At 38.1% G+C, this 21543-nt stretch overlaps 2 protein-coding genes across 3 annotated transcripts; one reads left to right on the plus strand and one right to left on the minus strand.

Moving 5' to 3' along the window:
• Nucleotides 1-94: 94 nt before the first annotated feature.
• Nucleotides 95-4750, minus strand: taco1 (translational activator of mitochondrially encoded cytochrome c oxidase I). 2 transcript variants are annotated; one of them, XM_084740103.1, is made up of 6 exons: nt 4685-4750; nt 4229-4502; nt 4020-4126; nt 3451-3584; nt 1661-1823; nt 95-557 (listed from the first exon to the last, which is right to left on the minus strand). In XM_084740103.1, the coding sequence occupies exons 2-6, from the start codon at nt 4497-4499 to the stop codon at nt 348-350; spliced, it is 885 nt and encodes a 294-aa protein (XP_084596229.1). In that variant the 5' UTR covers nt 4500-4502; nt 4685-4750; the 3' UTR covers nt 95-347. The 2 variants fall into 2 exon arrangements, with proteins under 2 accessions (XP_084596229.1, XP_084596230.1); XM_084740104.1 differs by having other exon boundaries at nt 4229-4525; nt 4685-4734.
• Nucleotides 4751-7700: 2950 nt separating this feature from the next.
• On the plus strand, nt 7701-19800 carry pth3r (parathyroid hormone 3 receptor). Its single transcript, XM_084740105.1, has 13 exons — nt 7701-7943; nt 12921-13026; nt 14014-14124; nt 14204-14328; nt 15069-15163; nt 15275-15428; nt 16478-16631; nt 16725-16785; nt 16875-16941; nt 17024-17118; nt 17252-17393; nt 18513-18554; nt 18654-19800. Exons 1-13 carry the CDS (start codon nt 7878-7880, stop codon nt 19140-19142), a joined length of 1707 nt encoding a protein of 568 aa, XP_084596231.1. The 5' UTR covers nt 7701-7877; the 3' UTR covers nt 19143-19800.
• Nucleotides 19801-21543: the final 1743 nt, after the last annotated feature.

Consider the following 21543-nt stretch of genomic DNA (forward strand, 5'->3'; position numbering starts at 1 on the left):
TTTTATATTGATCTTTGCTCTCAAATAGCACAAGTGAAAGGACATTTTAATTTCTCTTCAGATCAAATGAAGGATAAGCCAATGAGAAGGGGCCTCTTATTAACACTTTCTTTTATACCAACCTTTGCACAGAAATGCAGATGCAGAAGCTGTTTCACTCTGCTTCACTTTCCAAGTGGGGGGAACTGGGTTTTTAACCCCCGACACAGACCCACAAAAATACAGTGATATTATCAGACTGATAAAGACAGTAAGTACAGGCTATCTGTTGACAAACCCGTTCCCTGCAAAATAAAATATTCCTCATGGAAGATATTCATTGTCCACCAAGTGTCCAGGAAGCGAGCTCAGCTGTCCACCTGAATGTTGTCCCACACTCGAACAACTTCTGGACAGTCATTGAGGGCTTCTATTAACGTTGAGGCAGCGTCCATCTGGTCCTGGTCCAGAGACAAGAGGGTGCGGGGAACAAACTCCAACCCAGCGGATGTGATCTGCATCCCCAGCTCCTCCAGTGAGGCCCGAACCTTCCTCATGTCCACCATGTCACAAATAAACTGAGGAGAGAGTTGCAGATCAAACTATTAGTTAAACTTATTCTAATTTTCATTGTTATTAAATCTGTTTTTTTTTTTATGAACGGTTTAGTGTATAAAATGTGAGGATTTTTCCAAAATCCAAGGTTATGACTTGGCCTTGGTTGTTTGGACTAATCAGCTCATAACTGTGGGAAGGTTGTATTACAGTGTGTACAAACTGTGTTCTATGAGGGGAGGAGACTGATTTACGAGTGTACTGGTTGGTATCAGGGAAATATTACTTAAAACTGGTATTGGTATGAAGGCTGATAACAAAATTATGCCAAATATGTTTCAATAATATACTGATAACACAGATGACCAGACAGGTCACACTACAGATAACTCAGCTTACTTCTGTGCTGGGAATCAGTGAGCATGGGATCAAAAGTACAAATAAAATTGCCTTTTTGGAATCTAGACAAATAGTTGGATTGGGATAAAGAAAAAACAAAAATGTATCATATGCAATATTTATGTAATTTATTTGCTATTGATCTCAGAATCAAGCAACTCTAGAGGATTCAACAGATGTTTGTTTATGTCTCCTCAGAAAGGCCGGAATTTCATGGCTGCCGTTCCCTATCAGTTTGGCCTCATGTCCCTCAAAAAATCTGCCCTGTGGCCACAGTGGCCTTGAGGCTCCAATCCGCACTACTATTAGGAAAAAAAAACAATATAACAATAGTCAGAATCATCCTTAACCTTTAAGTTTAATTCATTATTTCTGTTGACTAAAAATCATTGTTTTATTTGATGGCCTTGCTGCCGTATCATTTGGCTTTTGTGCCCTCAAAAAATTGGCAAGGATCAAATGCCAAGTGGTCTTACCCCTAAAATGAAATTCCAGGCCTGCTCCTCTGGATTATAACATTTATCTGAGTTACTTTAGTCTGGTCAACCGATTAACGGCTGAAGATACTCACACAGATGTTTCTATAAGCTGAACTAGATTAATTTTAATGGGAAAAAATGTGCAAAAATGCTCCATGCAAGCCTCATTCCCATCACTCCTCTGCTGCTGTTAACTGCATCTTGGGAAATGATCCCTCATATCTGCACTGCTCTCCTTCATATCTGACCTGCAGGAGGGGCTGCTCCTCCTCATCCTCAGTCTCTTGGACATCTTCAGCTCCCGCCTCGATGGCCAACTCCAGAGCTCGCTCCGTTGAGATGTTCTGGCCCTGCACCGCCACCACCCCCCTCTTGCTGAAGTTGTGGCGCGCTCCGTCTGACAGCATCCCCCTGTGGATGGGGGCAGAATTACAAGTCTGTCAGACAACATAATCCCACATTTAACTATGTCATGTGATCATTATGACAGAGTATTAGGGTTACATTAGGGGAAAAAGAGAGAAAGACACTTTTTATTTAGCATAAAGAGAATAAATTCAAAATGTCGAGAAATAAGTCTTAGTGCCAGGCATGAGGAAAAATAAATCTAAATCATTTATGAGAATTAAGTTGATATGTTGAGAATACAATCAAATAGTATTTTGACTTTATTCTTCTCTTATTTTCTGGCCCTAATACTTGTCTGGTTAAAAGCATAAGCCACATTTGTTTTTTGTTTTTTATTATTAGGTATCTTTTATTTTTGTTTGCTTGTTTCTAACTTTTTAAAATGACATGCTGCTGCAGATGTGAGACAATACTTGGTGTATTTTTACTTCTGACAGATACTACTTTTTTGAATCAATAAAAGCATTAAAATTAAGTTCTTAAGATCTTGCAGACAGAGTGCCATTAAGATTGTGGCACAAGCTGATGGCAATTAAGAACAGAAACAAGCGGTAGCTCTCATATGTGATGCATTATACTGTAGGTATTTTTCTGCCTGCTGTATTCTAGCTGTTGGTTTTTTGATATTTTTTTCATCAACTGTTTGCATCTGTGCCAGCAGCTTCTTAGCCAAGACAAATTTGTTTGTACAGGGACATCTAGTGGCTGCTGCACCAACCTCCATTGTCAGTACACCATGATTACCATGATGTACTCTTCATTCCTCCCCCATATTGTCCCGAATACAGATCTGTGTATTAAAAAAACTACTGCATTACTGATGTACTATCTCAGGTATTCCAAATCCGTTAAATAGTATTCCTGTACAACTAGTGGTGTTTGTTTAAGTGTCACATGTTTAGGAAGTGACAGAGGGTGATATACTTTATCAGAGTAATAATCCATTAGGGCAGCACAATTAATCAAATATTAATCTCGATCATGAGTTTGGCTTCCAACAATTAAATGAACATGAGCAGCCACGATGTTGACATTTAAAATGGGTGCTCCACTCACAAAAACTGCATATCAAATTCATATCAAATGCATCCTACACACACAGCCAGCCACCCTGCAGCAGCAGCCACAGTAAAAAAATTCCCTGGATGCTGCAGCTGCAGTCCAGAGAAGAATAGCAAAGCCCTTGAAACAGATCATCATCCATTGTTTGGAACTATTTCAGATTTAGGGCAAGTGATGTTAAGTGTGAACACTAAATCATATGCAAAGAGTGCAGGAGACTTGTGTCTGCACTGCAAAGCAACACAACTAACTAGTACTGAAAATGTCCCTGCTGTGGAGCTAATAAAAGATTTTTATATCTTATCTTAGTTCCACCAAAAAAGGATTTGTACATTAACAGAAATGTTGCACAACATGGAAGTGAAAGCAGGCCTATATTATTTTTAAATGTGATACATAATTGTGATCTCCATATTGATTAAAAATGGTCATAATTATCACTTTGGCCATAAATGTGCAGCCCTAAAATCTATAACACTGAGGTTTAACCATTGCTTGAACTGTTTGTGTTTGAGTATTTCAGCTAAACAGTCACAGCAGAGTGAGGTTACAGAAAGTCAATCCAGACCCGTTCTTGATAAGCAGGCGTCTAATTTCCTGCTGGCTGCGTGAGTTGTTGTCAGTCAGGACCTCTATGAGCAGCAGACATCCACCAGGCCCCCGAGCTTCAAACATGTGCTGAGACATTGGTTTGGCCTTTTCCTGCACAGCCAAGAGAAAAGATATCAATGAGAGACTAAAAAATAGATGCAGAGAAGTATATAAGCTGTTCAGACCTGTGTTGCAGGCCAAGAACCTTACTATAAGGCTGCAAGTAATGACTATTTTCATTATTGATTAATTTGCTTCTCATTTTTACAATTAATTAAATGTTTAGGCTATAATCTATGTATAGTCTATGTAATTTTAACAAATGGAAAAAATGCTCATTAAAAGTTCTTAGAGCCCAAAGTAATGTCTTCTCTGCATTCTGTGCAATAATAATTCAGTAATTCCAACCTTTACATATACATATTTAATATTCTTGCATCTTAACACACTAATTCATATATATCTGACTTTAACATTTTATGTCGATTCATTCATTCATTCATTTTTCACTCATTTGTACATGATGACCATGTGTTGTCAGCCTACCGCACTCTTGATTGCTTGCTCTATGGAAGCTTTGGGCATGTTCTTGCTTCTGCACTGCTCCAGTATGTGGGCCAGGTTTACATTCATGTCTGGGTTGGATCCACCCTCTGCAGATGAAAACAACATTTATAATTAGCCATAGTTGACATGAAAACAGTGTAATGGCAAGGAACGACTTTCTCTTCCTTGAGTCAGTAGTTTAATCTCACCTTTCACAGCTATTCTTATCATCATACCAAACTTCATAAACATCCTGCCCCTCGCCTCATCTTTAGGACCCTTGATGTGCTTCACCTTTGACCACTTGTTGTGACCTGCACATAAGGCGGAGCACAGCTGCAGCTCCCGGACAGCAGAGCTCCTCCACGGCGGGGACAACACACGTGAGACCGGACGGAGGACGGACTCCCTGCCTGGGGTCGGGGCCAGTGTCGTGGGGCGCAGGGTCCGGAGAGCCCTCAGCACAGCCCTCCCCGCCATGCCCTTCACACACACACACACACACACTACCAGAGTGTCAATATATAACGGTACAGTGTCTCAGTCACCTTCTGTACATGTGGAGAAAAGAGCCGAGCTGCAGGACGAGGCCTTTAACTTTAGAAAAAAAAAAATCACTTTCACATTTACAAATATTTTAAACAGCATCAAGTTTTCTAACTTACACTTTAACAAGCCAGGAGAGCACGCAGCTGCGGCTGTCCTTGTTGTGAACCGGCACTTCCTGGTTGCCATGACGTCAGAAATAGGCCCTTCAAAATAAAAGATAAATCAGGCAGCATGTTCGTGGTGATGAAAAAGCGTGAGTGACACTTTTTATTCTTAACTTGTATAATTTTAACTATTTACTATAACATGTTTTTTTTTAAGAAAAGACTTGTATCTCTTTTTTTCTATATCCAGTTCAATTTATACATTAATTTTATATTCATTATATATTATCATATTTTAGATTTTATATTATACAAAGGTTTGTTTATTTGTTTGTTTGTTTATTTAAAGGTTGTTTTATATTGCTTAGGTGGAAGTAACCAACATGTTTTTCATATAGGACCTACCTTATTTTTTAGTGAATGCAGAAACAACATAGTTCCTACATGAAACTGTTCACAACCAGGTCTGTTGATTATCTTGTGTAACTGGGTCACGATTTCAGGAAAGAACGTTGCTGATGAGTTTTTAAAATGTATTTTTTTAAGCACTTTGGGCATCAGAAGCTAAGTGCCATTTACTCCCATTATACTTGAGGAGAAGGCAGACATCTCTACAGCCGATATCTCCAAAACTCGAGCTGTTCCACAGCTCAAAGAGGCCTCGTCGGGCGTCTGCCCTGGCTGAGTGCTGTGTCTCTGGGTCTCATTTAAATAATATTAGATATGTAATATCTGGGCTTCCTCCCCATGTAGTACAGTACTTTTCTGTTTATAAACTAGTCACTTTTATACATTTAAATTTGAGGAGGTTATTTGCAAAAACAGATAAATATTGTTCTTAAAATGAAAAAAAACAACATCTGTATGATTGATGTATGTTGGAGTGCACAAAAAATGATTCAGAAAAATAAATAATAATCCTGAAGCATGGGAACCTGAAATCTCGTTGAGGACCCCTGGGTGTTTCTGGCTGAGATTGGGAACCACAGCAGCATATCAGTACACAAGCAGAACAAACTGATCCAAAAACAATAACAGTAACACAAGCAAAAAATATTGGACATATTTCCCATATAATTTTCCTATTTGTTGCATCAGCTATTGTCAGGAAGGTTATCACTATAGATATTATAGATCCCAGCTAACTGGCACAAACAGTAGGCAGTACGAGTCTGGTCTGTATCAGTGTCCTCCAAAATGTCCCAGCGTGGGAACTGGAAATAAAATGTTGGTCTGTTGCCATGGGACCAAAGTCTATTAAATCATACTGCATCTATTTATGATGATAGGATATAATAATAATAGGCTTATGACCCAGTCTCTTGTCCCGGATTCAAAAAACAGGCACAAATCCCTGAACAATATATGCGTAATCAATACGTGCGTAATTATCAGGAGGATTGTAAAAGCTGAGACTACTTTATCTGACAGTGGGGTTAGTTAGTTTTAGTTTATAAATTAGTTTATTTCACTCATTTCAGTGCGTATGTTCTCGTAGCACTTTCACAAAAAACACACAGTACACTCTAACAAACGCCTGAGACACATTTCATGACCTAAAAAGGGGCAGGAAGAAGAAACATCTTCTTAGTAAAAACATAACATAAATTCAGATGGCCTTTTTCCTTTTCACACGTAACAATTTTACAATACATACTGAAATACTCACTTAAAACCATACTTCAATACTATCAGTGACAGTCATCTTAACATAAATATTACTCAGTAAGTTCATATTGGCTCATTATTTTGTGGCTATTAATTTTCTTAAATTGAACTAAATTTAAATTAAATTTTAAATTTACATTTAAATTTAAACAACATTTTAAATAAGTGTGTGTAACTGTTTATCTGCAAACACAGGATACAGCAATATTTTGGTCACTTAACAGATCTCATTAATGGAATAAATACTATTGGGCTTGAGACCGACCCTTATGGGACTCACATTTAAACTTTATAAACTCATAAAATTCATAAACAAGAGTCGATACTAAAAAACTGCACAAATTGTTGTGTTTCATCTGAATAACTTCTTAATAAAGAAGTGTTTTTGACACGGAAATCTTCATTGGACCTTATTCATCGCTTTTGGGAAATCTGGAACATTTAAATTTGGTTTGGTCCTTTTTTCTTGTATTTGTGATTGTGATGGAATAATGCAGATTGCATCGTAACATTCAATAAAATAATGATTGAGGGATTCACAAATAAATCTTATGTATCGCTGTATCATATTTAATACACACACTTTCAACATGATTTTACTATAAAATAAAGTACAAATGTAATTACAGGTTATTTCACTGAAGTAAATATTCATATTGAAATATAAGTAGCAATGTCACTTTTATTTTTCCTCTAACTTTTTCAAAATTAAAAAAGATTTTCGTCCCAAAAATGTGCGACTCGCTACGCAAAGGCAGCCATGTTGGATTTTGCACCCACAGGCCAGCTGCTGCCTGAAGTGCACTGATAATCCACCAGGGGACAGAAGACTTGTCTCAGATTGCATATATGAGGTTTTTCAGGAAAGAATGGATCATATTGATGTTGTAGAGGTCTCAGAAACTCATATATCAAATATGATGCAAATGGCGTTATAGGGCTAAACCCATACTGATTCTCACATATCAGTTTATTCTTTTCTATAAAACTATGAAACTTTTGCTTAAACCATTTTTCAATCATTTTTTAAACTGAAATAGCAGTATTTCTAGAAAAACTGTTAGGTGGAAAAACAACAGACACAAAGACAATGGCAGAAACAGATATCCACACCAGAGGAGCACAAAGAGTTAAGTGAGATAGAAGCCACAGCCAATCAAGGCCAACGCATCTCTGATAGACAACAGTCCAAAGAAGAAATGTGAAAGGAGGAGGTTTCTCTCTCTCCTCCTCCCCTCACAAACCTTCTCACACCACAGACTGCAACATGGTCACTCAAACCTGGTCAGTGATGTCCACTTAGCCTCAAGGAGAAGAAAGATAAAGGAGACATTTTTAAAAGGGATGAGACCCCAAAGAAACTGAAGAAGATCCCACAAATCATACAAAGGAAGAAAAAAAAACACAAGGAGCACTAATGGGACACCAGAGGAGAGCAGTCCTTAACTTTTGGACACAAGTTCCTTCAACCTGAGGAGGAGAAAATGATCTGATGTTTACCCAACGTCCTGTTTGAGTCATCGGCTGAAAAGACGTCATGTTATCTGCACAGGGAACTGGTGCTTTGGCTCTTTTCCATAGTGTGATAATAGTAACTGCATTGGTAAGTGTGCTCTACTTATCCTGAGTATTTAGGTGATTGAGTTATTGATTACGTCACTCAGTGAATGGGTTACATATCTATTATTTCCCTTTAATAAATTAAACATTTGGGCCAAATTAGATTATTTTCGTTCTTCTTTTACTTTTAGTCCCTCAAAGTAAATATGAGTATTAGCAATATCTTTATTTCAATTTTTTTTTTAAATAAGCAAACATAAGTTCTAGTGGATCTCATTTGATTGTATGGCTGTACATTAGCAAGACTCTGGCAATACGATCTGCATCACAAATTACAATGTCACATATTGCGATATTGTAAGCAAGACAAGATATTGTTGGGTTTTTAAAATCTGATTCTAGGAAAACTGTCACAATATAAATAACACCCCACCTGCATAAAACCAGAGTAAAAATGTTAACTTTTTAATGGAATTAAAACAACATTTGTATTTGTTATAGTCCCTGTAACAGCCAACATTATAGCGTGACTTTTTGTGCAGTCTGAGCAAAGGCATGCAGTTCTTCCTTACCTCATGCATCAATATTTTTTTACACCCCTATTTGATTGTAATGCTAATAATAATCATTGGTGCTGAGGAACTGGTGAGCATCTTAAAGAAAGTGAACAAAGTTTAAAGTAAATTCTCAGTCTCTTAGTCCAGTGCAAATTTAACAAAGGCAGCCTTTTATGCTCTAAATTTAAACTTTTCACACAGTGGCATCATATCTTACACTAGAATATGACACTGAGTCAGAAATAACACTCCCATAATGCTGCACTTTGGGCCAAATACAGAAATTTTCATGTACCTGTGACTCTCTTTGATTGTTTGAATTTTGGACGTAGATTTATCTTGTGCTTTAGGAAACATGCCAGCCATTCACCTGAAAGACTGACCACAGATGAGTCATGTAATTTTGTTCTTTTTTAAAATGAAAATGAGTGACGTGGACATGTAAGTTTTTTTTAGCGGGGCTGCTGAGGAATATTGATTTTTCATTTTTGAGTTTTTACATCAATTGTATAATTTATTTCAAAATGTAAAACAAAGTAAAGTCGGATGAAAATGAAGCCTCAATGACCTACTATTAAAAAGTGATTGAATTAATAATTAGCTCTTTACATACACACTAATAACTAATTATTATCATTATTAGTATTATTATTGTTTTTAAACTTTTTTATTTGCTTACTTATTTCATTCATGTTTGGTCTTTGTTTTCCATGATGCAAACTCATAGCATTGTATAATAGAAATAAAACAAAATCATAACGTAAGCATCATCCAATACCATCTTTAACTTTAATACCCAGACACTCATACAAATGTTTAACACTCATCAGTTTTCTAAAACAGGCAATAACAAAGAAAATAGTACCACACTGTGCATGCTTTAGTGGTCCATAAAATAAATAGCCATTTAAAATCAACAAATCTTTACACAAAATTGAAAAAGTCTTTAAGCCTGTCTAGAGTAAGCCTCTGTACAGTTGGAATAATTTTCATAACAACATGGTTATCAATGAGAATTTATTCAATGGGCCACATTTAAAAACTAAAATATAAAATTAGAAAAAGGAAAACATTTTGCAAAAAGGCCACTAGTAAGAGGACAAATGGACAGGTGCTTGTGTCTGTTTAAATGAGACAATAATAATAATAACAGCAACAATAATTATAATACACTATATCATCATATTAATTAATTATTAATAATAGTAAATACATTACTGATTATTAAGAATAACATTGCCAATACATTGGAGGATCTTTCGCAAATTTGCAACCAAATCTCATGTCCACATATGAATATTATATTGAAAAAAATATACCTGTTTACAAAGGCAACTCACACATCCTCTGAAAATGATAAAATGACTCACTAATAAAGAGTCACTTGAGTTTTTTTGGAGAAAAAATTTCTCAATTTCTAACCAAAAAACCACCCAACAGCAGCAGTGAAACCAAAACAAGAGCCCTCAGTCTCCACCATCACAAGACACCTGCGGTCTGCTTTGTCTCACAAAGCTCCTTCATCATCTCTGACCCCTGTAACCTCTCACCCACTGAGGGATGACCGTCCCGCAGCTCACAGTGACCACCTCCACCTCTTCATCTTCCCTCGGGTCGATCCCGAATGTCGACCTCAGGCAGACTTACAACCTCGTTCTCAGTCAGCCGTAAAATCACTTTACATGAAGCAGAGGCCTGAGAGAGCAAATTCAATTATGACACAAAAGCGAGGACATGTCTTAGACTAATTGTTTTGCTAACACTCCCTGTCCGTCAGCAGAAAGCCCTCCCATACAAAGAAAACTGGGTGACTTCTCTGTATTGACTTGCATGAATTGAATAAAGCTGCATGATGGAGCCCTGTATTCATGTTTTGTTGAGGCACAGATGGAGGACCATGACAAAAAAATATTTAATTATGGCTGTCAATATTCAGCATAAACAGGATTGTGAACAGAAACACACAGATGCAATACACACTATAAGCAGTGTCAACATAACCAGAGTGTGTCCACAGTCCACTATACAACAACAACAAGTGGTTTAAGCAACTCAATATGTCTGTATTGACTTTGGCTGAGAGTTGTCTCCCAAAACAAATCACTGTAGGAAATGATAGCTGTCCAGCCATCTGACTGCTACAATACTGGAAACGCTGTTCACCCACTGACAGTTTATTTTAATGGCTCATGCCAAGAATGTCAGTTATCACATATCCATTGACACGACTGGGTCCAGTTGGATTTGAGTCTGTTTAACAAGAGTGAGAAGTTTTCTTTAGCTTGACAGTAAGATGGCTGTGAGAAGCAGTGATGGAATGAGTCCTGAGATCATTTACTTAAAGGAACAGTTTAGTTTTTTTTTTTTTTTAAGTGGGGTTGTATGAGGTACTTATCCATCGTGAGTGTATTACCTACAGTAGGTGGTGGTTTGCATGCCTCACAGTCATTTTGCCTCACAGAACATGGGACTTGCTGATCTACTGCTGCCTCCATTCGTTTGTGTTATTGTGTGATTTTGGTGTTTTCGACTGTTAACCAGTGACATGATAAGACAAACATACTTCTTGATTGAAGCTGCTAGGTAAAATGACTGTTTTCAGTTTCACATTTCTGCAACTGCTTAATGTATTGCCATATTGCCGGACTTTTCATGTAGTGACACACCTACTCATCAGCCTCAGCTGTAACTTTTTCCTGTTATTATAATAATAATAATAATAATAATAATAATAATAATAATAATAATAATAATAATAATACATTTTACATAGAAATTGGTTTCCTGGATACTCAGAAGCATAGGTTAGAAAATAAAATAAAAATTCTAGAATGCTAACATGCTGAACAAAGTAAACATCTGCTAAACCTGCTAAACATCAGCATATTAGCACAGCATTACTATGCTACCATACAGAGCTGCCAACATATGATCTTACGCTCCTGTTCATTTGAGAAGACAATGTAATGTAATGTAAAGATTATCAAATGTTTTATTTGTATTAAGTCTTTACTGCTGAAAAATGTTGTGGAGTAAAAAGCACAAATACAAAGTAGCATAAAATTGCGGTAATCAATTACAAATGCCTCAAAATTTACTGGTATATATATATATAGGAGGTGTCAGAAAAGTTACCACAGGGATAACTGGCTTGTGGCGGCCAAGCGTTCATAGCGTCGTATATATATATAATTACAGCCTTTGATTTTGAAATTAACTGAGGAATTAACTTTCCAACACTGGTGAGAGGACAAAGCTGAAGTCACTGAGGCAGCTCCTCTGGATGTTTTCTTCTCCCCGGACCAAACCTTTGCTTAGTCGTTTCTCTTTCTCTGTACCTTTCTGCCTCGTCATCTTTCTCACTGTTCTCCACCTCTGGCGGGAAAACAATCCTCATGTGAGCTCTCTAGTTGCTAGTTTTGCTGCTCTGTTGTGAAATACACCTGGGAGCACAAAGCTGCTTGTGTAGAGTAGCTCTCACCAGCACTTTCGAGGTCCTGAGGACAAGGCCCCCATGTGGTCAGCGGCGGCCCCGCCGTTGGAAAAAAATGGGTTGGCGAGGCATCATCACATACCGCACCCTCACACAACTATTTCACAACACCTGGAGGCAGCACATCAGATCCTTGGGAGTGTTTGCGGTGGACAGATCGCTCAAGTTGGAAAATGACTTCAGAGAGACTTTTATTGGGAAACTTCTGATGACAGTGAGCCCCTAAAGAGATAAACTGCTGAAGTTGCTCTTGAGACCTTGACAAATACCAAACAACCTAATCCGACCCCAGCAGATACATTATAGCCAGTTGGTGTTTGGATAAATGAGATCTTTCTCACCATGATGCCAACAGTGACTTTAGTTGTTTTACACTTTTTCCTACAAAGCATACATCATAGTTAACCCATGGTTGTTGCTGAGGACATGTGTACTAACTGAGCTACCAGGGCTCCCCTATTATGATATGGTAAATTTCAGCCTTATTAATTTTTCCTGGGTTGTTTTTCAATTACAAGAAAATCAGACACAGTCTTGTTAAATGAATGGAAACCAACATCTGTCTGGAAGGGTGGAGTACATCAAAATCTATAATTGAGGAGATGCTCAGCAAAACGTTTTTTATTTTGTAGTTAAGAAGCTAAAACTTAGAAAAGCACTTACATGTGCATTTAATGCAATTAGTGAACCAGTCAGGGATGCACCTGAATCCAAATATGTTATTTGGGAAAGCACAAATAATGCGATGGAAACATATATTTCTTCTATCTGACGTTGTTCATTATTATTCGGAAAAAGTCAGCTCTATTATTACCTCAACACAGTTTAAAAAAGCATTGTGTCTACCTTAATCAATCACTGATTTAATGCACCAAGACTATTCCCTTCAACTGAAAGATATTTTTCATCTTTCATCTTTTGCATACTTGCCTAAAGAATATGACATATCTCTTTTATCCACCTGCTACAGATCGATTCTGATGATGTCATCACACGAGATGAGCAGATCTACGTCCTGATTGGTGCTCACGCCAAGTGTGAAAGGAGCATCAAGGCACAAATGGCCCTGGTTAAAGGTTTGTGTGTTGCTGCTGATCATTTTATCAATGCAGGATGAGAAAGAGCTCAGTTTTGTTTAGTTGCTCTGTAGTTAAAAATTCACAAGGAGATATGTAAGCTAAACCTCTTAAAGTGTGTAAACTGTCTAAAAACGGTATAAAATGTTCTCAAAACTTTAATCAGTTTATATTTAATCAGTTCCATGATTTTAGTGTGTTTTTAATCATCACACTTGATCTGTCTTTAAAATCAAACTTCATCTTTCACTCCAGCTAAAAGGTCAACACTGGGGATATTCTGAGTATGCCAATTGGGCTGAAGAGTTTTCGTTTTTTTTTTCTTGTAAAATATTGAAAAACTTTCCCTATTAGGAAAGTAAAGTGCTTCAGCAAGCAGTCCAGCATTAGTATAAGAAAACACCAGATGTCAGTGAGTGCATGTCAAAATATATAATCAGAAACGGTATTTATTACATCAATTATTTATTTAGAGATCAGATATAACACCCATTCAATATCCTGCTGAGCAGTATCTCTGTGATTACACTGTTGAATTTATGTGCAGGCAATAGTGGGGCATTTTTCACTCGGATTAGGACGCAGACACTGGTGATAAATTTATTTTTTTTTTGAAATTTTATTACATGGAGCCTCAGTCTGGAGTAAGAGGAGCAAAGTGAACAGCTCTGACACTCAGTGCAGAGACTTTGCAACAAATTTCTACCCTTTTATACTCATCATCATCATCATCACCATCATCATCATCATAATTTGTCATAAAATAAATAAATACAAAACACACAATATATACAGGTATATAATATCAGACTTAGAATCACCAGATACTCAGTATAAAAGCATCTGTATTAAATACATCTGAATGGTACATACTTACTTCTGACTGACCATTTTCACCTGTTGAGGGCTCCTGACTCATTGGGCTCTTTAGAAAATCTGAAGCCATACCTTCAGATATCTAACTGCTGTTTCCAATCCTTTGTGCAGAAAGTGACTGTGTCCCAGAGTGGGACGGGATCATCTGCTGGCCACTGAGCAGAGCGGGTCAGCTGGTTTCAGTGCTGTGCCCAGAGTACATCTACGACTTCAACCACAGAGGTAGGAGAGCTCATAAGACACTAATTCATCTAACTGTTATGCTAATATTCTGACTCTGTCCTGCACTGTTGTCACCCAGGCCGAGCCTACCGCCAGTGTGATGCATCAGGCAGCTGGGAGCAGGTGCCCAGCATCAACCGCACATGGGCTAACTACACCGAGTGCACCACATACTTGACCTCCAACCACAGGAGCCAAGAGGAGGTACGTGCGTCAAACACTGTGTGTACTTGCGGTTGGCTCAATGTGTGTGTTTGTGCATGTGTATGAAGAGAAAAAAGATGTTTTTCTAAGCAGCTGATTAAAGTGGAATTAATCTGTACAATATTCTACATTCAGTTCTCCATACTAGAGCTGCATATATTGATTATTTTCATTGTTGATTAATCTGTCGATTATTTTCACAAATAACTGATTAATTTTTTGGTCCGTAAAATGGCAGAAAATGTTGAAAAATGTCTTGTTTTGTCCACAACCCAAAGATATTCAATTTACTGTGATAGATGAATAAGGAAACATGACATATTCATATATAAGGAGCAGGAAACAGAGAATGTCTCAAACAATTATCAAAATAGTTGACAAATTACTTAATAATCATTCTATAATTGATTCATTAATTAATCATTGCAACTGTACTTCATACAACAATGAAAATATTCTGCCACCTACCAAAATGTTTAAAACTTGTTTGTAAAAAGGGTTTCACTTCAAATTTAGATATATTCAATCTTTCTGAATCCTGCTAATGTGTTTTATAAAATATATTGAATCTGCCGTATAAACTATGTTCAGTTACTGATGATTCCAGAATAATATTGCACTGCTGTTTAGCCTCTGTTTTCAGCTTCACTGTGCTGACATGGTGTTTTTTCTGCCTATCTCTATGCATCTGCACACATACAGTACATGCACACTCTAAGGGTGTTTTTGTTTTGCTCCAGAAGGTGTTTGAGAGGCTCCATCTCATGTACACCGTTGGTTACTCCATCTCTCTAGCGTCACTATTGGTGGCGGTCTCCATCCTCTGCTATTTCAAGTAAGAAGCACAAAACTTGTGTAATATTCAACTGAAACTATTGGTCATATATTTTTTATTCTAACAGCCAGAGCTCTCAGTATCTCCCTTTCTCTCACGCACACTTTCCAGGCGTCTCCACTGCACTCGCAATTACATCCACATTCACCTCTTCACCTCCTTCATCTGTCGAGCAGTCAGCATTTTTGTGAAGGATGCTGTGCTCTACAACATATCTGATGACAGCAGTACTCAGCCTGACTTCACTTCACAGAAGCCCCATATGGTAAACTATTTATATTCATTACCATTTATCCATATTTTATGTTGTAGTGTTTTAAATACTGCATTAAGATGCTGTATGTCATTAAATTAAATTTAGAGTACACCTAATAAGTCTCAGAGATGCTGTACGTGTTTCAAAGGATTACCTTGATATTTTTGGCTTTCTAGCCAATAGCTAGATGAGAAAAATTATACCAGTCTCATACTTGAGCTGTTAATATGATGCTGGAGTCAGCAGCCTATTAGCTGCTGCTTAGCATAGCTGTTAGCTTAGCATAAAAACTGGAAAAAGGGAGGACCAGCTAGCACCGCCCCATGTAAAATCGACAAAATCTTTACTTTTAGAATTTGATTTTGTGAACATGCTAAGCATTGTGCGGTTAGGTGGAGTATGGTACCTGTGGACAGATTTTTATGCTAAGCTAAGCTAACTGCTGGCTGGCTTCATATTTCCTGCACCGATATGAGAGTGGTATCAAAACAGAAACATTAGATAAATGCTTTAAAAAAAGCCATGAAGGATGAAATTGAGATTTTCTTAAAAATAAGTTAATTACGCTGCATTTATGTAAATGTATTTCATCTAAATGCCAAAAAATAACTGCATTCTGTGACATATAAGAATGATTAAAGCAATACATATAATACACTTATTTGATTTCTTCCTGAGAGTTAGATAAGAAGATTGCTAACTTGTCTGTACCCTAAATATGAAGTTACCACCCACAGTCAGCTTAGCTTGGCATAAAGATTGGAAACAGTGAAAACAGCTAGCATGGCTTGGTCCAAAACTACTAAAAAAAACCCATCCTGTTCTAAAGTTCACTTTCACGTCATATTGTTTAATTTGTAATTGAAAAGATGAATTTTCTCATGGCAAGACAGCAAATAAGAATATTTCCCAAACTGTTAAACTATTCCTTTAAGAAAAAAAAACATCCCAGTTTTCCTGACAATTTATTATTTCATATTTTACACAGAGCTAATACACCGTCTAGCCTTTTACGACCTGTTTGAATATCCCATTTACATGCTCCTTTGTGTCCTCAGGCCGGGTGCAAAGTTGCTGTTACTTTCTTCCTTTACTTCCTGGCGACCAATCATTACTGGATCCTGGTGGAGGGGTTGTACCTACATAGCCTCATCTTCATGGCCTTCCTCTCTGACAAGAACTACCTGTGGGCCCTCATTATCATTGGCTGGGGTAAGTGGGACCTGACCATTTATGCTCTGTTGTCACAAATCGAGCTTTCAGTCACAGATTGAATTTCCTAGTTTTTCTCTCTACTCCTCTAAGGTGTTCCAGCTGTCTTCGTGTCCATTTGGGTCAGTGCACGAGCATCGCTGGCAGACACACAGTGAGTCATGTGATGTGTTCACGTGTCTAGTATTTACATGACGCATGTATCACAAATTCTCACTCTAACTCTTCTGTCTCTGCTTTCAGATGTTGGGACATCAGTGCAGGAAACCTGAAGTGGATCTATCAAGTTCCCATTCTGGCAGCCATTGTTGTAAGAAAAATGAATTTACATTTTAATACTATGAAGGATATTTGACACTTGGGTGGCCTTACAGCACTCACTGTTTCTGTAGGTGAATTTCCTCCTCTTTGTCAACATAATACGAGTACTGGCCTCTAAACTGTGGGAAACAAACACTGGTAAACTGGACCCTCGGCAGCAATACAGGTAATTGTTCATTACACCTGCAGAGTATGATAAGATGATAGGATTTTTCCTTTTAGTGTAAAATTCACTTAAATGACTCCTTTGACAAGACTCATGAAATCACGACATGAATGTTTACACTCCATGTCTGCAGGAAGCTGCTCAAGTCCACATTAGTGCTTATGCCCCTGTTTGGAGTTCACTACATGGTGTTCATGGCTCTTCCCTACACTGAGGTCAACGGGCTGCTGTGGCAGGTGCAAATGCATTATGAGATGTTCTTCAATTCATCCCAGGTCAGAATACGCATTTAGCACTTTGCAAACAATAATGTAATGCAAGGGTTGACTCAAACCATGAATTATTAGCTTTTTTGATTGGAAGTCATTCGTCCAACTGTGGTGTGTTAATGAGTTTTTAAGTTATAATGTAGAAACAACAAAGAGTAGGGTTGTTGCTGCACTTGTTGTGGCGTCTGGGTGAGGGGTTGGCTGACACTACTGTCCCAGTGAGGAATCTTGTTGCTATCAAAGTATGCTGAAACAGTTTGAAGCTTTACATTACAAAGCTTTACATTACAAAGCTTTACATTACAAAGTGATTTTGTAACCGACTTGTTGCTGCACCAGTACATTCCCTAAAGCCACTAAAATATTGCTTTACCTAATTTGTGATCAGAGTTTGTGCTATGGGCTGCTTTATTAATTAAAAAACCTAATACCATATTGCAAATTAGCAAAAAAAAAAAAAAAAAAGATATTCAATACATGAATAAATAAAAAGTTTAAAAAGAAGCCCAGACCTGTGAAAGTGAGAATGATCATTTTAACCTAAACCATGATTTTTCCCATAACTGTAACCCTAACCATGTGTTTTTTGTCTAACCACAGCATTGTCACATTGTAAAACTTAATTAGTTTGAACTACTTACACAGTTAAGAAACAATGCATACAAATCTCATGAAAATTTTGCAAATAAAGGGTTCCGTTCTAGACACAACTTCAGCAAGTCGTGTACCAAAATTTTTCCCAACTTTCCAAATTTTTGCCCTGACTTGAGGGAGGCTTGAGGTGAATTTTCCCCAGGTGATGTGTCATTTTTACACTTCTTTTCTCTTACAAATGACATTAATGAGGCGTAACGTGTTAATAGAGCTTTACAGTAGAAAACTTTTTAGTGGCTTTGAACAGAGCCAGGCTAGTTAGCAGTTTGCTCTTGTTTACAGTCTTTATACTCAGCTAATCTAAATGTCCACCAGCTGTAGCTTCACAATGATATCAGTCATCATTATCATAGGTTTATTCATTTTCAGGTAAAAGAATAGGCTACAGTTACTTTTTCAGTATTTAGATGTTGTACATTTATAGACTGTAGTGTGCTTATTTTGACCAAAATCTCAATTTGATGTTTCCAGGGCTTCTTTGTGGCATTCATCTACTGTTTCTGCAATGGAGAGGTAATAAAGCAATCATTTAGTTTTTAAGAGTGAACTCAGTTTTACTTTTGCAGTCTGATAAAAAAAAAGACAAACATAACTTTGTGTTTCTGTTCTCAGGTGCAGGCAGAGGTAAAGAAGGCGTGGTTAAGACGCAGCCTCACGCTGGACCTCAAACAGAAAGCCAGGATGACCAGCAGCGGCGGTGGAGGCAGCTGTTACTACGGGGGCATGATGTCACACACCACCACCCACAGTGTCAGCTTATCTGCTGCAAATCCCAGAGCTCTGTCCTTCACTGGAGGTGTGGTGGGCTCGGGTGGAGCTGCTGGTGGAGGGTCAGGGGTCCGGCCACCACGCCATGGCTCTCTCCACCCACAAACCAGCCTGCCCGGATACGTGCCCGGCGATACTGGGACCTCAGGCCCCCAACAGGAACTGGCTGTGCGGAGGCCAGGGGGGATGGAATCTGGAGTTTTTGCCAGGCATGCCAGAGCCAGCAAAGGATATCATGACTCTAAAAGTCAGGGAGCATCTTTAGCCCAAAGCCCTGGAGCATCAGATCCAGACAGCCCCTTATGTCTGAAAGAACTGGAGACCATCTTGTGATGGTTTCAATAAAAGTTCACATAAGCATACATGAGGTATGGGACTCATGCAGACCAATGCAGATGACAGGAAAGAATCATTGTGGGCTCATCTGACTAGCGCTGTCATCTGTACAAACCTCTATGTTGATTTGCATTTGCAAATCAAAATACGAGACTGAGGACCTACCAAATTAGACATTCCAAGAATTTATTGTCAAATCATTAAATTGTTCAGAAAATGTAAATCTACAATTACACAACAGCTGGACAAACGGTTTGCTGAGGATAGATTGTGTGATTTTCATTTTGCTAAATAACACCAAAGGCCTTTACTCATTATGAATAACCAAATCAGGATTATATGCATTGTCATCAGATGTGTGGACTCATATCACATGATTTGGACTTGAGTCAGACTCGAGCCACAAATTTTATTAGTTAAGTCAAGTTTAAACTTGACTTGCACTTGTTTAAACTTGACTTAACAAAATCAAAGAAGACTACTACTGAGTATCTACTGTTCCTTCAAACATGTTTCCCCACAATCCCCATATCCACTTTGTTTCGAACCATCGCAACAGGAGACAGCCAGGTTGCAAGAAAGAAACATGAAGAAGTCAAGTTAGTTCCAGTTGGAAGAAACTTTACCAAAAATCATTTTGTTCAAATACAAAAACTATGAAATGTCAACAACTTCTAATTTTGTTCCACATTTGAAGTTCCACAAAAAATCAAGTCAAAGCTAATATTAACATAGTTAATATAACTTGGCTTTTAACTTAGCTGGTAACTAGCTTCAGCAGTCTAGCTGCTCTGCAGAGACAGACAAAGGCGATGCATCAAGCTTTATTGTCCTCTTCAGCAGCAGTTCACAGTCTTGACACTACAGTGCTGCAACCCTGAGCTAACCAGGACACTTTTATGCTGACAGCTATCACTCACTATTCATAGCATGTAAGTTAGCATGAACTCTTCCCTCCCACGCGAGAGCGCAGCTGCTTTCTGCAAGAACACTCATGGACAACGTCACACAAGGAAGGTTAGGTCAGTAATATAATGTCAGTTTAACAGCTAAGTGACTTTGTACAACAATACGGCTGGAGACACACTGTTAGTTTATAAAGTATTTAGGACTTGAAACTCAAAATTTTTGACTTGGGGCTTGTCATTCTTGACTTCGGACTTGAGTGCCAAGACGTGATGACCCCAACTCTGGTTGCCATACATAACGTGGACAATGATGGTTTGTTTTGTACTATAATCCCAACTCTCAAATTATGGACACAATTTCCTGATGGATTTCTGTTTGATACAGTGATTATCTGTCAGTGTACATAAGTTGTACATACATGTTTATATGCTTTCAAAAGAAAGAAATGTGAACAGAGATAAGAAGTTAAATAATCTGTGAAGATGAGATACTGCAGAGATTTTGAAAGGAGAGACCTGGGTGTTTAAACAGGGAGATATTTGTCCTCTACTTCACATCTTTTCTGAGTTGGATTTTCCAGGCCAGACTGGCTGACTGACCCCAGTTCAAACTGCGCTTGTGTGTGTGTGTGTGTGTGTGTGTGTGTGTGTGTGTGTGTGTGTGTGTGTGTGTGTGTGTGTAGGCTACCTTTGGGGACACATTTCAGACTTAAGTGAATGGCTTGCCCAATCAGGGACAAGTCCTCAAGTGGGAAAAAGCAGATTTTTGGGTCAGTGGTCAGTTTTAAGGTCAGGTTTAGTTTAATGTTAGGTAAGGCAGGTACTGGGTAGAGTTAGGGTAGGTCTCCAGGAAATGAATGTAAGCAAAATATAATGTCCCCAAAAGTGACTCTGTCCTTGAATCTGTTGTAGCAACCCTCCCTTTTCCAAAAATTGACCTCCTTATGTTGTTCAGCAGCCACACATTTATGATGGATTACTCCATTAGTTATTCTACTGAGCTAACTGTCTGCATCAGATTATTTCTAACAGTCAGTAGTGTCCAGACAACATGTCTAGACAAGTTGGACTTTTCCCTTCACCTTTGTTGTTGTCCATGTTGTCCACATTGCCCTATTTATCAGTCTGACAGGACCCTGAGGGCTGATGCACAAACCTTTTACCCATCGCAGGCCAAACCCCAGCTCCTTCCTTCGTGTGACCTCTGCTCCGAATGCCCTCACAACACTGTCCAGAATTTCACACACTCCCCTCAGTCCCTCGGCTCAGAGCAAGAGGCACATGAACTGTTTGTGGACCTCAAGCATGAGTCACAATCCTGCAGCACAGACCACCAGTATTCACAAGATAAACAAACAGGGAATTCTACCTGTAAATAGTTTATATTGTTCAGCTGTCCAGAAGTATATATGAATATTATGTGTTTATAGGATGTGTACAGTGTATGATAAGTCTGATAAGTTAATAAATGTTTTGGGAGTATGCCTGGG

This window comes from Lutjanus erythropterus, chromosome 17, assembly GCF_056507025.1.
Source record: "Lutjanus erythropterus isolate fLutEry1 chromosome 17, fLutEry1.hap2, whole genome shotgun sequence".
In the NCBI taxonomy this organism is placed as follows: domain Eukaryota; kingdom Metazoa; phylum Chordata; class Actinopteri; order Lutjaniformes; family Lutjanidae; genus Lutjanus; species Lutjanus erythropterus.

What these genes read in the sequence shown, in the direction of transcription:
- taco1 (XM_084740103.1), bottom strand. Translation starts at nt 4,499, where the DNA reads ATGGCGGGGAGGGCTGTGCTGAGGGCTCTCCGGACCCTGCGCCCCACG. An exon ending in CGCCTGCTTATCAAGAACGG is followed by an intron (nt 1,824 to 3,450) that starts GTCTGGATTGAC and finishes CCCCATCCACAG; the next exon opens with GGGGATGCTGTCAGACGGAG. An exon ending in AGGAGCAGCCCCTCCTGCAG is followed by an intron (nt 558 to 1,660) that starts GTCAGATATGAA and finishes CTCTCTCCTCAG; the next exon opens with TTTATTTGTGACATGGTGGA.
- pth3r (XM_084740105.1), top strand. Translation starts at nt 7,878, where the DNA reads ATGTTATCTGCACAGGGAACTGGTGCTTTGGCTCTTTTCCATAGTGTG. An exon ending in TCCATCCTCTGCTATTTCAA is followed by an intron (nt 15,164 to 15,274) that starts GTAAGAAGCACA and finishes CACACTTTCCAG; the next exon opens with GCGTCTCCACTGCACTCGCA. An exon ending in TGTTCTTCAATTCATCCCAG is followed by an intron (nt 17,394 to 18,512) that starts GTCAGAATACGC and finishes TGATGTTTCCAG; the next exon opens with GGCTTCTTTGTGGCATTCAT.